Genomic DNA, 17,065 nt, shown 5'->3' with positions numbered 1-17,065 from the left:
TTACAAAAGGACCTCACACCCAACCAAATAAAAGGTAGGAGAGTCAGATTTTCTAAAGGAAATGACACCCAACCTGAACCTCAAGAATGAAGGGAAGTTAATGTGCAAGAACGTAGCAAAAAGGGTTTCCAATGAACGAAAGTTTGTGAAAAGGTCCAAGGTGAGAGAAATCATGGAACCTACAAGAGGTAGACGGGTTCAGGAACTCATTGCTGAGGATGCAAGAAGCAGGGATCAGAACAAGGGACATTGGCAGGTTGGCATTCAAGAGTTAAGGACTTTATCCTGAGGCCAAAGAATAACACTGGAGGGTTTTAAGCAAGATGTGGACGTTTCATAAAAGATGGACGCTGAACATTTGCTTTGATAAATCAAATAATCTTACAAAGAAGTTCTAATCTTTCTTGGGCTCTAAAACAATATGTCTGACACCAGAGAAGAATATACAGGATTCCCTAACAAAAGAAGGTTTGGGGTTAATATTTAGGACAGTGTTGGCCAATAAAAATATGATGCAAACTACATATGCAATTTTAAATTTTCTAGTAGCCATATTCTTTAAAAAAGTAAAATTACATGAATAAACTCTTGTAAAAAATAATAAAAAACTGAGATATTTTACTTTTCTGGAGGGGGTACTAAGTCTGTGAAGTTCAGTGGGCATTTTACAGTTATATCACATCTCAATCTGGATGGGTCACATTATGTGCTCTATAACCACAAATGGCTAGTGGCTACCATGTTAGAGCAAATCGAGAATATTTCACAATTTTCTGGAATTTTTAAGGTATATTTATCATCTGTATTCCTTTTCTACTTTATAAGAATAACACAAATCAGTTTTTCAATGGAAAAAATAACACAGAAAAACTCCATTTGGGAAGATACTCATAATCCCATACTCACAATACCAGCTTCATTTGGATGTATATCTATTTTTTTAACGATTTTATTTATTTATTTGACAGACAGAGATCACAAGTAGGCAGAGAGGCAGGCAGAGAGAGGTAGGAAGGCAGGCTCCCCCCTGAAGAGAGAGCCCGATATGGGGCTTGATCCCAGGACCCTGGGATCACTATCCCAGCTGAAGGCAGAGGCTATAACCCACTGAGCCACCAGGCGCCCCGGGATGTATATGTTTATAGGATACTATCCTATGTCCAAAATGTACATAAGATAGGTTTTTAAAAAGTTAAGGTCTGTCAATAGCCCCTAAACTTAATATATTAAACAGACTTCTGGATAAAATGTTTTTTTTAGTTTTGTTACTTTTTGAGACTATATTCAAATGAGTACTTCTGGGGCACCTGGGTAGCTCAGTCAGTTAAACATCTGCCTATCTGCCTTCAGCTCAGATCACAACCTCAGGGTCCTGGGATGGAGCCCTGCATTGGGATCCCTCCCTCTTCCTCTGTGCCTCCCCCTCCTGCTCGTGCTCTCTATCTCTTGCTCTAATAAATAAATAAAATATATTTAAAATAATAAATAAATAAATAAATGAGTACTTTCTAGAACTTGGGAGTCTTAAAAGGAACTGTTACCATTTTAGGAAAACGTTGATACCATTACCTACAGCTCTCAGAATGTCCTGCTTCTCCCATTTCTCTTTCCTATCATCTGTCTACTCTATTCTTCCCTTTTCAAAAGGACGGAAGAGATGAAGGGAGGGAGGGAGGCAGAGAGGACTGGGTGTCTAATATGGAGCAAACACTTAATTTCAAGAATGTGACAAGTATATCCACTTGTCTTTGTTCGATTATTCAACAAATTATTTATTAGATGCTGTAAGTGCCCTTTGAGTGACTGCCTGACATTGCTTCCCAGGCCTCACCTCCAGAAGTTACACAATGATCAATTCCACCACCACACAGCCTCCAGAGGAGTCCTGCTCCCGGAATATCCTCATCACTCAGCAGATCATTCCTGTGCTGTACTTTGTGGTCTTCGTCGCGGGGACCCTGCTCAATGGTGTATCTGGATGGATATTCTTCTACGTGGCCAGCTCCAAGAGTTTCATCATCTATCTCAAGAACATTGTCATTGCCGACTTTCTGATGAGCCTGACCTTCCCCTTCAAGATTCTTGCTGATTCGGGACTCGGGCCGTGGCAGATCAATGTGTTTGTGTGCAGGGTGTCTGCTGTGCTCTTCTATGTCAACATGTACGTCAGCATCGTGTTCTTTGGGCTCATCAGCTTCGACAGATACTATAAAATTGTAAAGCCTCTTTTGACTTCTTTCATCCATTCAGTAAATTACAGCAAACTCCTGTCAGTGGTGGTCTGGATGCTCATGCTCCTTCTGGCTGTCCCCAACATTATCCTGACCAACCAGAATGCTACTAGCAGGAAGGTGACGCATATAAAATGTGTGAAACTTAAAAATGAACTGGGACTTAAGTGGCACAAAGCATCAAACTACATCTTTGTGGGCATCTTCTGGATTGTGTTTTTTCTGTTGATCATTTTCTATACTGCCATCACGAGGAAAATCTTCAAGTCCCACCTTAAGTCCAGAAGGAATTCCATTTCAGTCAAGAAGAAATCTAGCCGCAATATATTCAGCATCATGTTCGTGTTTTTTGTCTGTTTTGTACCTTACCACATTGCCAGAATCCCCTACACACAGAGCCAGACAGAAGCTCATTACAGCTGCCAGTCAAAAGAAATTTTGCTCTATGTAAAAGAATTCACTCTGCTACTATCGGCTGCAAACGTATGCCTAGATCCTATTATTTATTTCTTTCTATGCCAGCCATTTAGAGAAATATTATGTAAGAAACTGCACATCCCATTAAAAGCTCAGCATGACTCAGAAACTTCCAGAACCAAAAGAGGAAATATAACGCATGAAAGCACAGACACTTTGTGAATTCCCACCTCCTTACAAATAAAATCCATGTACACATATTGCAATCTTCAGTTACATAAGACTAAATAAGAAACATGTCTGCGGCGCCTGGATGGCTCAGTGGGTTAAAGCCTCTGCTGTCGGCTCAGGTCATGATCACATGGTCCTGGGATCAAGCCCCACATCACCTGCCTCTCTGCCTACTTGTGATCTCTCTCAATCTAAATAAATAAAATCTATTAAAAAAAAATGTCCATGCTAATAAGTATCATCTCTAGGCATTACAATCCAATTTAGAATAATAATAAAAAGAAAATATACTTTTCCCTGCTTTTTTATAACATCAAAGAAAAAAGTAATACAGGCGTTACTCCACTTTATTCCATTGAAAAAGAAGATTTAAATCACTAGCCTGGGTCAGTTAATGTAGAAATTAGAACAGCATAAAGAAAATAGGAAGCTATCAAGACAATTCACTGGGGCATCTTCCTTCTCTAAACACAAGGATTAAGTTATGTGATTCTTTTCAACAGGGTCACTAAAGATCAACTTAAAAGTAAGCACAGTTTGATAAAGAACTAGGGACCTGTTTGTAGTGAAAAAGTCAAGTGTTTTCTGATTTGAAGACAAGCAGACCAAGAAAATCACTTAAGAAATCCCCTACTGATTTATCTATCTCATGGCATTTCAAAGGAAAGTTGATATAAATTCTCTTCTTTGCAGGAAAAAAAAAGTAATTTTTCTGGTAGCATTCTGAGAATAAAATAAGATACATTTTAAATATGTTTTATCTGAAGACTTATTAAGCCTGGAACTCTAGTGTTAAAATACTTCTAGGTGGACTCTATTGAAGGAAGCTGGATATTGGTAAGTGTTGCCAGTAACTTCCCCTGTTCAATGGTATAGGGAAAAAATACGTTGACTGAGACAAAGGCACACACATACATACATAGTGTGTACATACATATATCTAGGGGCAGGAGAAGCAGTTTTCTTAGAAAGCAACTGGACTTGAAAAAAAAGAAAATCTAAGATTTATAATTATGAGTGAAAAATTAAACATAAAATGAAAACTTATATATGTCACATTGTTTTTGAAAAAGCATTTGAATTTAAAGTGTGCAGATATGGGATATGGTTACTAGGTTGTAAGTTATCAAAACTATTTTTCTGCTATTAACTGGCTAAAAGATATCCAGACCATCTTCCAAACATTTTTTAAGTCAAGTGCATATACTTTTTTCCTCTTGCTGTAATATATACTAATAAAGTGAGTATTTTCAATAGCGTTTGGTTTTTCTTTTTTAAAAATCAAGGTAGACGCGGCACCTGAGTGTCTCAGTCGGTTAGGTCTCTGCCTTTGACTCAGGTCATGATCCCAGGGTCCGGGGATCAAGTCTCACATCTAGTTCCCTGCTCAGTGGGGAGTCTGGTTCTCCCTCTCTACCTGCCCCTCTTCCTACTTGTGCTCTCTCTCTTTCTCTCAAATACATAAATAAAATCTTAAAAAAACAAAAAAAACTTTTAAAAATTACGGTAAGAAAAAATAATGCCAATTTTCTTCAGAGTCATGACATGGGTGGTTTCTTTAATACCCTAATTATGCATAAAGGAAGGAAGACAGTTACCTAGAATAGTCAGAATTTTTATTTGCCACAGACTTTCCAAAATAACTATTTCATATGCTCTGGGACCTCAATAGATTTTAAGAAAAACTCGGAAAATACACCTCATATTAAAGAAGAGCTAGGAAGGTATTTACTCTGTGTCCACATTCCATCCTCATAAAAACTCTTTGCTCCCAAATGTGGGTCAAATATCCTCTCTCAAAAAGAAACAAATCACCACCTACGACAAACATGCTTGGTAAAACTAAGCTTGCCATTTATGTTTGGCTAAATACATCTGCAAAAGAAACTGGCTGCGCTTACTCTTCACAGTTCCCACTGGCCAGGGCAAATGAATCAACACTGGTGTTTCACATGCGTCCCCCCCCCACCCTACACACAGACACTGGGCCATAGGAGAAAATGAAAGTAAAAAAGAAAAGGAGGAGCACCAGATAATGTCTTTGTTTACCACTGTGCTAAAGCAGATGGGTAATGCTGACATCAAGGTTTTTCAGGAAACAACACGCAATCCAGGTAAGAATAAAAACAACCATTGATTAACAGTTACTGCGTATCGGGTCCAGAATTAAAAGAAATAGAGTAGAGCGATGGCAACAGTGGATCAATCCAGAAACTTCCCTGAGGTTACCAGTACTTTTTTTTTTTTAAATTATGTTATGGAGTAATTTCTGTAGCTAGTTTATAATACAGTTTTATAATATATATTTTCCTCTAAGAAAGTAAATTAACACAATCATATTGCAGAAACAGTTAAAGTATTTTCAAAAAGTGATAAATGAGAAAGGAAAGCCACATGTTGTTAAAGTGGTTCTTCTGTGGGGATGTCATTTATGAAAAGATAATTTGCATGCCACTGATATCTTGCAGAGAACTGGTGAGCAAAAGGTACTAATAGCTTTGTACTGTTGAAGACCACACCATACCAGTTCTCTCCCAACCCCTCCCCACACAAACCTCACAGTGCGGTATACCCAAAAGGAAATCTCGTATAACTCTGGGAGGATGGTCTGATGTCATAGTTATTTTTTGTATTAATAAAGATACTTCTTCTTCTTCTTGTCCAGAGTCAGAGAATATAAATAGCAGCAATGGGTTTACGGACAGAATAGAGAGCTAATGGCAAATACTTTATTAACATCATCAAGTAGAAACAAAACTTGTATAAGGGTGTTTTCTAGAATTTCTGGGTTAATCTTCCAGAGGAAGTCAATGTATCAGAATTGTTTAATTTGTAGGTGACCAAAATATACAACTAAAACTGGACTTCTGCAATAAAAAGAGATATACTGGCTAACAGACCTAACTGTCCCAAGTTGTCATTATGGCTTAATTTAAGTGCTGATTGGGGGCCTCAGCTGATGTAACAAAAGCTGGTTTATAGCATTTTTGCAGCCACCTTCCACAGTATTAGGAACTCAAAGGAAGCTGCGGGCTCTTTTTTTTGTGGTAGCAAAACGAAAGAAGCATTTCTAGACCTTAAATCTTCACAGTCAGTCCTCCAGAGAATTTCTTCAGAAACCTGGAACTTGGCTTTCATTGGATCATACCAGCTTATTTTCCATTGCAGTCTGTGGCCAGTGGAATCTGACATGCTGGTTGTCAGTTATGGCCTGACCCTGATATGAGAGGCAGAGTGGGCACTGTGATAGGCCTATGGACAAGAGCCGCAGAAAGTCGGTTTCTCAAAGAAGTCTCGTTTTTATTGCTGAGAAAACAGAGTCCAGAGGCTGCAGAGATAACGAACAGATGAGCACCCCTAGCAGCAGGCAGCCTTTTGTAAACAACCACTGTCCGAGTCACGTATCTCAGTGGGCAGCTTTCATGGGTAAACTTAGATGATTATGATGTTTGTTTCCTGATTCTTATCACAAAAGTTTCTTTTATTAAAAAAAAAAAACTTCAGAATATTTCCATATAGGTAGCTGACCCAATTACACAACAAAGTGGAATCATGGTTCAGTTAAAATCTAAGAGTTCCTATTAATGGGGGATTTTTAGACATAGTCAAGAGCCATTTTCGAACACCTTTCTATTAGATTTCTGCAGTCCCTAAGTTGCGAAACAGCTAGTGGCGTACCATCTTCTACCTACAGATGTGTTTTCTTTTAATTACTGTCCCAACAAATAAAAGCATGGGGAAGCAACTGGCTCCAGCTAAGGGCCTGCTAGCCTCTCTTGGTGAGGCAAAAGCTCTCAACTCACTATCGTTTCCAGCTTTCCTTGCTTTCTATTGTTTCTTACACACTGTGTTTCAGGCCTTCTTTTCCAGCATAGGCATCTAAGTTTAGAAGCCGCCCTGGGCACCCTGAGCACTCGAGGACTTGCATGACAGCTTTCTCTACAGTAGGACCCGGAATATGTTCCCTTTTAAACTGGGGCACTCCAAAGCAGTTTCAGGGTTGGCAGAAAACGTAAGAAGCTAAGCCATTTTTATCTCTCCCACTGCAACAGAAGCTGGAGTGCAAGCACAAAAAGAAGGATTGTGAAAACAGGCCCACTCTCAACAACAACAAAGTAGATGAAAAGTATTTTCATTGACAAACACTACTTGCTACTTTTTGAATGTGCTCATTGCATAAGTCTGACTTCTCTCATGGTCACAGTTAAGATCTCTGTGATCTCATCATCTCAACCCACTTCCCAAACACTACCTTCAGTGCTTTGGGGACCTGAAATACAAGACTGAGGGCCCAGGGCCATCTTGTTCTATTTCCAACCTCCAGATGTCACCAGCTCCGATCCACATGGTGTCAGTATGTCAGGCGAAGCCCACAGCTGCACTACCTCCTGCTTCCCTCCCAAATCCCAGGTCACTGTGTAACTGTTACATCTTCCTCCCAAGTGTATGACAAAGTTCTAAAGGTTTACTTTCCTATCATCCCATCTCCTGACATAAAAGGCCACTGAAATGTGGCTCTCATCTTCCCCATGAAATACTTCACACTACTTAATAATCCCTTTTCTAAACTAAAAGATTCTCTACATTTAACTAGGAGCTTTTTCAAGCTGTTAATTATTTACATTCTACTTTTTACACCATGGCTCTCTGAAGGAACACTGGCTCTCCCCGATATTTATTAACCAAAATGAGAAGTTAATTCTCATTTTGTTTGTAAATTAACCATCAATTTTAATTTTTAAAAATTGCCACTATTAAAAAAATAATCGCAATGCTATGACTAAATGCGTTTTCCTATCTGGTTGACACTATGAAAGTAGTTAGGTAAATAAAAAGGAAAATGCTATTTTTTTAATAGGGAAACCAGGGCTTCCCTACCAATGCTATTTAAAATAAGTTTCTTAAGTGTTTAAAAAGTTACATTCAGAATGTCATTATTTGCACAGCAAAAAAAAAAAAATCATCAACAAAACCAAAGGCAAACTACTGAATGGAAAAAGATATTTGCAAATAATATATCCAAAAAAAATTAGTATCCAAAATATATAAAGAGCCTATAAAACTCAACACTAGAAAACCAAATAATGTGATCCAAAAACAGGGAAAGAACTGAATAGCCATTTTTCCCAAAGAAGTCCTATAAATGGCCAACAGACACATGCTCAACATCATTCATCATCAGGGAAATGCAAACCAAAACCACAGTAACATATCACCCTACACCGTCAGAATGGCAAGTGTCAAAAAGGCGAGATAGAACAAGTGCTGAAAGACATGGACAAAAAGGAACCCTCGTACACTGTTGGTGGCCATGTTAACTGATATAGCCAAACCGTGGAAAACAGTATGGAAGTTCCTTAAAAAATTAAAAATACAGTGGTGCCTGCATGGCTCAGTCGGTTAAGCACCCAACTCCTCCTCTGACTCAGGTCATGATCTCAGGGTCATGAGATTGAGTTCTAAGCAAGATCACCTTCCTCTAGCCCTTGCCCCCATGTGTGCACTCACACCCTCTCTCTCTTTCTCTCTCTCTCCAATAAATAAAATTTTTTAAAAATTAAAAATCAAAATACCATATGATCCAATAACTCCATACTAGACACTTAAAGAAAATGAAAACAGTAATTTGAAAAGATATATGTGCCCTGTTTCTTGCAGCATTATTTACAATAGACAAGATACAGAAGCAATCCAAGTGTCCATCCACAGATGATGGATAAAGAAGTGGTGTCTATATACAATGGAATACTACTCAGCCATAGAAAAGAATGAGATCTTGCCATTTGCAACAACACATATGGGCTGAATATAAGTGAAATAAGCCAGACAAAAAGACAAATACTGTATGACTTCATTTACATATAGAATCCAAAAGACAAATACACAAACAAAAACAGAAGCAGAATGTCCTGGTTATGACGATAAAGCACTAAGGAATATCAGCTATCTAAAAGAGAAGGAATAAAATAAAAACAATCTATGCTTTATCAAGTAATGAGGTAGCACTAAAAACATAATAAGCCAATCCTCAAACTCACCTTTCTACCTATCCATCTGGATTCTCTCCTCAGACTTCCCACGCCAGGACTGAAACCAAAGTCTACTACCCTCCCAGCCCGAAACCACAGCCCCGTACCATACTTCTTCCACTGTTCCCAGTGCCCATCCATTCCCATCTAAGGGTGGGAGCTCCTTATTGCTTCTCACTCAGAATGACCGCATCCTAATCATCCCCTATCCTGGTGTCTTGTCTTCTGCTTTCTCCCTAACCCTATGGAATCTAATGCCCTCAGACTTACCGAGTTCTAACAGTTTCACTGCAGGTGCTACAGATTCCATGCGACCCCTCTACACCATAACCTACTAAACATAACAAAAATACCCTCTAGCATGGGAGCTAAGGAGGCAGCCTACAGTCAACAAACATCTGTTAGAACTTTCCTTAAGTACTTGATCAAAAAACAAGGACCCACATGGCAAGGGGTTGGGAGAATGTCTCCAGAGAACCTTCACTTGGAAGGTAACAACAGAGTTTGTAAAATGTATTCCGAACCTTGAAAATGTGTTACTCACAACTTCTTAAGAAAAGGACCACAACCACTCAAAGGGGAGAAAATGAACTTCAGTGATCAAAAAGAAACAAGATAACCATTCAAATTTCTTTCTTAGGGATTTCGCTTGTTAATTATTTCATATCCATCCATCAAATAGCACACAACTGAAAGGTAAAATGAACTGTACGGTTACCCAATAACACTGTACAGTCTTTAATAAAAAGAACCAAAAGGACACGCAAGGGGAATGAATATACTCAGTCATTCTTAATAATCGAGTTCACATTCCAAGAACATGTAAAACGCTTTTGCCTTCAAAACACTTCTTGGTGAGTGCTATGAAATGTGTAAGCTTGACGATTCACAGACCTGTACCTCTGGGACAAATAACACATTACATGTTAATAAAAATAATTAATTAAAAAAAATACTTCTGACTTTTTACTCTCTGTTTCATTAAAAAGAGAAAGCCGAGAGAGTGTTTAAGTAACAGAATCAGCAACGTTTTGGAAGCTCTGTGTCTGTCTTATGCCTCCCTTAGAAAGTACTCTGGTCTAATCACATCTGTCGCTCTGAGATTTGAAGCTGCCAATCTCAGTGAGAGTCAGGGGGAGAAAATCTTTGGACTAATCCAAGTGGACAAAGGGATTACATGTTTTAAAAAGAGCTTTCAAAATGTGAACCGAAAGCACAGTGGCTCCCGAGAGAAGGCAGACAGACAGACACACACACACACACACACACACACACCCCGGAGAAACATCTTGATCACCAGCATTTCTTAACCAAGGAACAGCCTCCTACCCAAAGATCATAAAAAAGCTTCAGGAGGCAAACTACTTTGAGTTGAGAGCATCCTGCGTTGCAGACTCCGTGAGAGGAGTGGGCACAGTCGCATACCATTCCCACCGCTCAGCAGTACTAAAATTTAAACTAAGGGGGGCAGCAGGGCAGGGGGGCGGGCTGGATGGACCTGCTGGCCTTCTTTGTAACCATTGTTTCCACCCCCAACACTTTCATTTTAAGAAGCATAATGAAGTACTAGGTCACTGGAGTCTAATGGAGCAGCCTTGGACAAGGCCTTAGTTTCCCCATCTGTAAAAGAGTGGGCTATCCTAACAAATCGTAGATTTCCTTAAAAGAAAATAAGTTCTCAGACTGCTATCTGACTGTGGCAGTGGCTACCTACTCCGATATTCATTTTCCCATTCCCTATTAGCTCCAAAGGGCTACTACGCTATGTTTAAAAAACAAATTTTAAGAAAGTTAAACATTAAAAACGACACTTCTACTGAAATACAGTTTGGCATTTGTGTTCAGTAAAATCAAAAGCATGATTTGTGTGCCTGGAGGAGTTGACTACAGTAAGATTTTCTTTGTCAATTCATGGGGCAATTTTGCTTTTTCAGGTTTTATTTAAAACAAGCAAAATATTCATTAAAGTAACTAGTACGTCATTTCTTTTCAAGTACTGCCATGACCAAGGTCAAGGAAAAATAACTTCACCTCACTCCTGCCCACTTGGGTTAGTGATGACATCTAATTTCCCAGAACACTAACAAAATATACTCTGAGAACCATTTTTTCTTAATGAAAGAGATAAAGAAATGACTTTGGGAAATTTCAAATGGAATTTGTGTTAAAAACAAAACAGGGATGGTAGCCCCAAAAAAGCACATTTCTACTCTGATTAAACTTCCACAAAATATCAGATAGCCTGAAGGTTATTCTCATAAGGAAGAACAAGGTTCAGTTTCACTATTAAAAGATTGGTTTCTCACCATTCCAAAAAGGAAATGGAACAGTGAGAACTAGGGTCCTTCAGCTCGTTTCTATCTGGCAATCCAGACACAAAAACGGTGGCCACAGATCTTTCAGAATAGTTAAATATACTTCTCAGCTCTGTCTGGCTATACCTCCAAAGTCAACAGGGACGTAAACAGATAGATAAGCCTACCTAAAACAAGAAACAGAAAACTGCACTACCAAAAACTGCTCACTCCGGTTTTCCTGCATACCATGTTAGAACCATTCACCACTCCACTGGCAGCCAGCTCTGTCTCACCAAATTCTCTCCATGCCCCCACCTCTGTCCCCATTGCATGTGCATATGAACCATGAGCATCACTGCTCACTTACTTGATGATCTGCAAGGGTGTCTTTTCTGAAGTATGTTTTTCACTGAGTCCCATCCAACAACAATGCACACAAATCTTCAAGGACAGAGCCTTCCCCAGCACTGTTATGATGAGAGTTAACATTGCTTCTTAACCAAAAACCAAGGACAAAGTTTAAGATTTGAGGTTTTTTGGTCTCATCTGTAAGTGCATATATATAAAGTCTTCTTTTGCAACATGGTGATAATAATAGCAGTAATAGTTATTATTCATACTCACTATTGTATTATTACTACATGAATTTGGGAAAACACCAGGATCCACAAAACAAATGGCTACTATCATCATAAGCATTCTTACCTCCGCCCGTCCCGTCCCCCCGCCCCCGCCAAAATGTTCCCTTAAACTCTCCCTAAATTCCCCGTGGCTTGACATCTCCTTTAGTCTTTTGAGAGATTTTTCTTTTTAAAAGTAATTACAAAAGGGATTCATTTTGGATTCTGAAGAGGCTTTTTTTTTTTTTTAAATATCTGGAAAACTAAGAATTATTAGGAAAAAAGGAGAGAAAACCAAAGAACCTACCAAACCAATGAAGTAACACTAGAATTCAGGCCATAACCAAGAAATGGTTTTGCACTTTCAACTCAACTTTGGACCAGCAGACGTAGGACTCCAGAAAATACGGCTGAGACGTGAGCTCATATTCTCTTTTATAAAGGCTATACTTATACAAGAAAGATAACCTAACAAAGCCAGTCGATGACGTGGATGGGGTACAGTGACTTTTCATGAGGTCCTTCCCCATGCTGAGCTCCATTCACTCAGTAAACATGTGCTCACCACAGGCAGAATGATCATGTACCCAAACAATTTAAATACACAGGAGGGTTCTTTTACATACAATCTATTAATTATTAAATACCAGGCTCAATTTATTAAGCTATTTGGGCCAAACTGACAAATGGCCTACTCTTGAACTTAGAGAAACAGACCCAAAATATCCTTGAAAGAAAAGAATTACAACGATACCTACAGCACATATCATATAACATTTTAAGTAGGTGTGCATATACACTTAGAAAGATTTTTAAATCTGTGCTGAAATTTGTGCCAATTTAGGCACCAAACCCATTAACAGTAATTATCTCTGTGCATGTAATTTTTCTTCTGTTGCTACTTCCAGATTTTTCCACAACAACAACAAAAAAAGAATAAAGACAAATAAAACATAAACTTTATCAGACTATGTTAAATCACATCTTTCTTTATTAATAGAGGACTCAGCAGAACCCAAACTGCAACAATTGTTCTAATTATAACTTCGAAAAGCTGATAGTATCAGGATGTACACTGAAGAAATTTTGCTTGAAGACCTACTATATTTAACATATAACCCCTTTCAAGGCACAAAAAGTGATGTTCTTTAAAATCATTATGATGGAAAACATAACTTGGATGTTTAAAAAAATAAATGCAAGGCACAACGATGGGACAATAAAAATCTTTCCTCTAAAAGAATACACAAACACACAAAAGGAAGCACACACCAAATTGAACCTCTTGGGGAGACTTTCATAGAGGTAAACTATTCACAAACCACAGTTTCATCTACGTCAATAGGCGACACTTTAAAACCACACGAAAAGGAAAGGAAATTTTTTGTACAGCCAGCCTCCGTGCAATGGAGCTGCCAGTGCTCTTGCTCGGGCCAGACGGCAAGCTCCTGCTTCTCTGAAGACCCACAGCGAGCCTACAGCGGCTCAGACAATATACACCCAGGTAGGTCTTTTTAAGTACTTGATATATTCAAATGTCTTTCCATCTAAGGGGAAGCTATCATGTTCAGTGTTTAAGACATTTAAGTTGGAAAGGACACTGTGCGATAAGGCTGCCATGTAAGAGGTACCAATTATTAAATTCTAAATAGATTCTCGCTATAAACTGCACTATAATTTTCTTCTATCTGATGACCTCATCCATTCCTCTCAAGAGAAAAAAAAACAAGTTTAATTTATACAAGACTGAATATTTACTTATAGGCTACCATAACTATTCAGTAACTCAATCTTATTTTTTATAACAAAATGGATAAATGCCATGTTGTAAGTCTTTACAACAGGGCGCAACAGATCTCGAAATGACTTTCCTCCATAAAAATTTTGATAGGTAATTTCAAAAACATTCTATTGTGACTTTCATTTAAAAAGAAAAATCTAATAAGTGTATTTACTCCCTAAGCAATTATTCACTCAATCCCAAACAAAGGAGACACTTGAAGTTTTTTTATTTTTGCTGTAGCACCTCAAATTTCCACAGGCTAAGTAATTGGTTGACGAAACATTTATCAAGCACTTGGTCTTCAGATTTCTGAGAGAGAACACAAAATGCTATTATAGTATGATTTAACCTCTAGTCAACATACCAAAAATTTTAAATGAAGAGATTTGTTTTTCATTGCAATCTAGACTGAGGTTCGCAAGTGCAAGGTCCTACAGGAATCTCAAGCATCATCAGATAAACAGTTATACTGTGATTATTTTTTTTTAAAGATTTTATTTATTTATTTGACAGAGAGAGATCACAAGTAGGCAGAGAGGCAGGCAGAGAAAGAGGAGGAAGCAGGCTCCCTGCTGAGCAGAGAGCCCAATGCAGGACTCGATCCCAGGACCCTGAGATCATGACCCGAGCTGAAGGTAGCAGCTCAACCCACTGAGCCACCCAGGCGCCCTTATACTGTGATTATTTTTAAATAAATTATCCATAAGTGGTACATATGGCCCGTTATAGCTATAGGGAATACAAATTATTAATTGATGAAAACAATTTTCTAATCCTCCTCTTTACTGTATATTCATCTATAAAATGAGACTTTATTATATAATAGAATGAACAATAGGAGCAATTAAAAAAACACATACTATGTTAACTATTATAATGTAACATTAGAAATACAAGAGCAGGGGCACCTGGGTGGCTCAGTGGGTTAATCCTCTGCCTTCGGCTCAGGTCATGATCCCAGGGTCCTGGGATCGAGCCCCACATCGGACTGTCTGCTCAGCAGGGAGCCTGTGTCCCCCTCTCTCTCTGCCTGCCTCTCTGCCTATTTGTGAGCTCTGTCAAATAAATAAATAAAACATTTTTTTAAAGGGGGGGGGAAATACAAGAGCATAAGCCAAAATTGTAGCATCTGGTAAAGGAACAATGAGCTAAGGTGGGTGATAGAGATGAGGATCAATTTATTTCAACACTAGCTTTTGACCCAGAGAAGAAAAGGATGGTCAGAATGCCACGGTTCAAATAAATGGTTACTATCCAAAAACAGAGTTCTAAAAAGTCAGTGAAGCCTGAAGTAGACTTCCGGACACAAAGAGCTTACTCCAGGCATTTTAAGATAGGAAGGACTTGGATATAGGAAGGATAAGTTCAGAAAGCCTAAAAATGATCAGCAGGGTCAGATTCTAGCCCATTCATACAAGCTGGGAAAAACCTTGCACAATTTCAGAGTGCCAGACCCCAGTCTCCTCAACTGATCTGAGGCTTGGGCTAGACACTATCAATAAAGGTTCTCTCCATCCTTAAAGTCCTATAAGTCCCCAATTTTTATCAAAGCCAGAGTACAAAGGTAAGAAGGAGCAGTTCACAGCAGAGGAGAGATACCACCAGTCTAGGGAACTGGGGTGAAGACAGTAGGGATGGCTTGAAGCAACCAGGTCATGGAACTTTGAAAGTAAGGGAGGTTTAGATCTAAAAGGTAGAACCTGGATCTGGCTTTTAAATATATATATACAGTAAAAGGAAACAAAAAAATACTTGAAGTCTGAACCTCTCTCATTAGTATTTAGGGGAAAAGTTAAGAACTAATATTTTCTTTCTGCTCTTTTACATGAAAATTGCCTAGAATATAGTTTCTGCCACATAGTAAGCACTTCGTAAGGCTGGCTGCTGTAACAACAGGTACTATCACCACCATCACCACGATTACTACTATTACTGAGCCAAAGCTCTAGAGTGGTTTTGAATATAGCTTCTGAGGTCAGACTGTCTGATTTGGAATCCTGGCTCTATAATTTAACAACTATATAACCTTGGGTGTTACTTAACCTTGTTGTGCCACACTTTTCTCATTTATAAAGTAGGGATAATGCCTACGTGATGGGAATGATGAAAGGTTAAATAAGCACATGTAAAGTACTTAGCACAGTGCTAGACACAAAGTACTCAATTATTTTCACTGAGCTTAGTGCAGAATGAATTATGTATGAACCCTGAAGTCCTATCTGAAGTCGGGAAAGAGGAAGGACAAGTACCCTTTTAAATGACACTTTATATAAAGTTTTGTGTAGGTCTGCCTTAACAATCTGTTTATAGTGTTTCATCCCAAGGTGTATACAGTGGATCATTAAATAATCAGGAGACTTAAGGAACAGAAAGGCTTCAAAAGGTTTTGTTGTTGTTGTTTTACTTTTAAAGAGAGGTTTCAGAGAATCGGTTTATTTGGACTTCTTAGACACTATAATTAAGATTTTCTTTTTTTAAAATTTTACTTATTTTTGAGAGAGAGAAAGTGTGCGTGAACACAAGTGGGGCGGGGGGGGGGGGGGCAGAGGAAGAAGCACACTCCCTTGTTGAGGAGGGAGCCTGATGTGGGACTCCATCCCAGGGCCTTAAGATTAACCAGCTGAGCCACCCAGTCACCCAGATTCACTGTTTTTAAGAAGTTTTGTATCAGGTTTTTTTTCTGCTAAAACACAAAATCTCCTGGTCTTTAAAACAAGAGGAAAGTGTTTCATATGCATGAGGAGGGTGTACACCAAGAAGCAGCACCAGAAAGATATATCTGTGGCCCTAAGAGCATTAGTTTGGACCAGGCCAAAGAGAGGAACGAAAGCCCATTGGTTTACCTTACACTTATGTTCTAGATCTGGAGGGAACATGACAAGATTGTCATTATCAGTGTCAATCACAATGGTTCTAAGAATATGTCTTATTCTTTTGGGCTTAACTGCCTCAAAACCTACAGTGAAAGAAAAAAAGCATTATAGTTAGATGCTTTCATACAAGTATAACTGAGCTTCTCTTTGAGAATTTTGTAACCAATGATCATATATCCTTGCTCTAAAAGGCTTTAAAATACATCTGTGGTCAAACTTCTCAAAAACACTTGACACAAAACATCTGTACAAGCACTGTTTACCAGAAACAGAAAACAAACCGCAGAGGTACTTTAAAATTATCCAGTAGCTGCATTTGAAAAGGCAAAAAGAAACAGGAGAAATTAATTTTAATCATATATTTAACCTAACATCAGAAATATCATCACAACATACACTGAATACAAAAAATATGGAGATGTTTTACTAATTGTTCTATTTGTACAAAATAGTACACACTTTTACTACTTGTATTGTTTCCTAAAAAAATCTTTAAAACCTGGTGCGTATTTTGCATTTACAGCCCAGATCAATTTGGCTGTTGAAGTGGCTGTCATTTCAAGTGCTCAGTAGTCACAAGTGGC

At 38.5% G+C, this 17,065-nt stretch overlaps 2 protein-coding genes across 7 annotated transcripts in view; one reads left to right on the top strand and one right to left on the bottom strand.

Moving 5' to 3' along the window:
* P2RY14 (purinergic receptor P2Y14) overlaps positions 1-3,029 on the top strand; it is a 53,103-nt gene extending 50,074 nt beyond the window's left edge. For all 5 annotated transcript variants that reach the window (XM_044251614.1, XM_044251613.1, XM_044251617.1 and 2 more), the window contains one exon: positions 1,825-3,029. In XM_044251614.1, coding sequence (XP_044107549.1) covers positions 1,848-2,870 — 1,023 coding nt within the window. In that variant the 5' untranslated portion in view covers positions 1,825-1,847 and the 3' untranslated portion in view covers positions 2,871-3,029. The remainder of the gene's footprint in view (positions 1-1,824) is intronic.
* The window catches only part of MED12L (mediator complex subunit 12L), a 317,830-nt gene that overhangs the window by 195,452 nt on the left and 105,313 nt on the right, over positions 1-17,065 (bottom strand). The window lies entirely within an intron of this gene.

This window comes from Neovison vison, chromosome 6 (assembly GCF_020171115.1).
Source record: "Neovison vison isolate M4711 chromosome 6, ASM_NN_V1, whole genome shotgun sequence".
Taxonomy (NCBI): domain Eukaryota; kingdom Metazoa; phylum Chordata; class Mammalia; order Carnivora; family Mustelidae; genus Neogale; species Neogale vison.
This window is presented reverse-complemented; position numbering and strand designations above follow the sequence as displayed.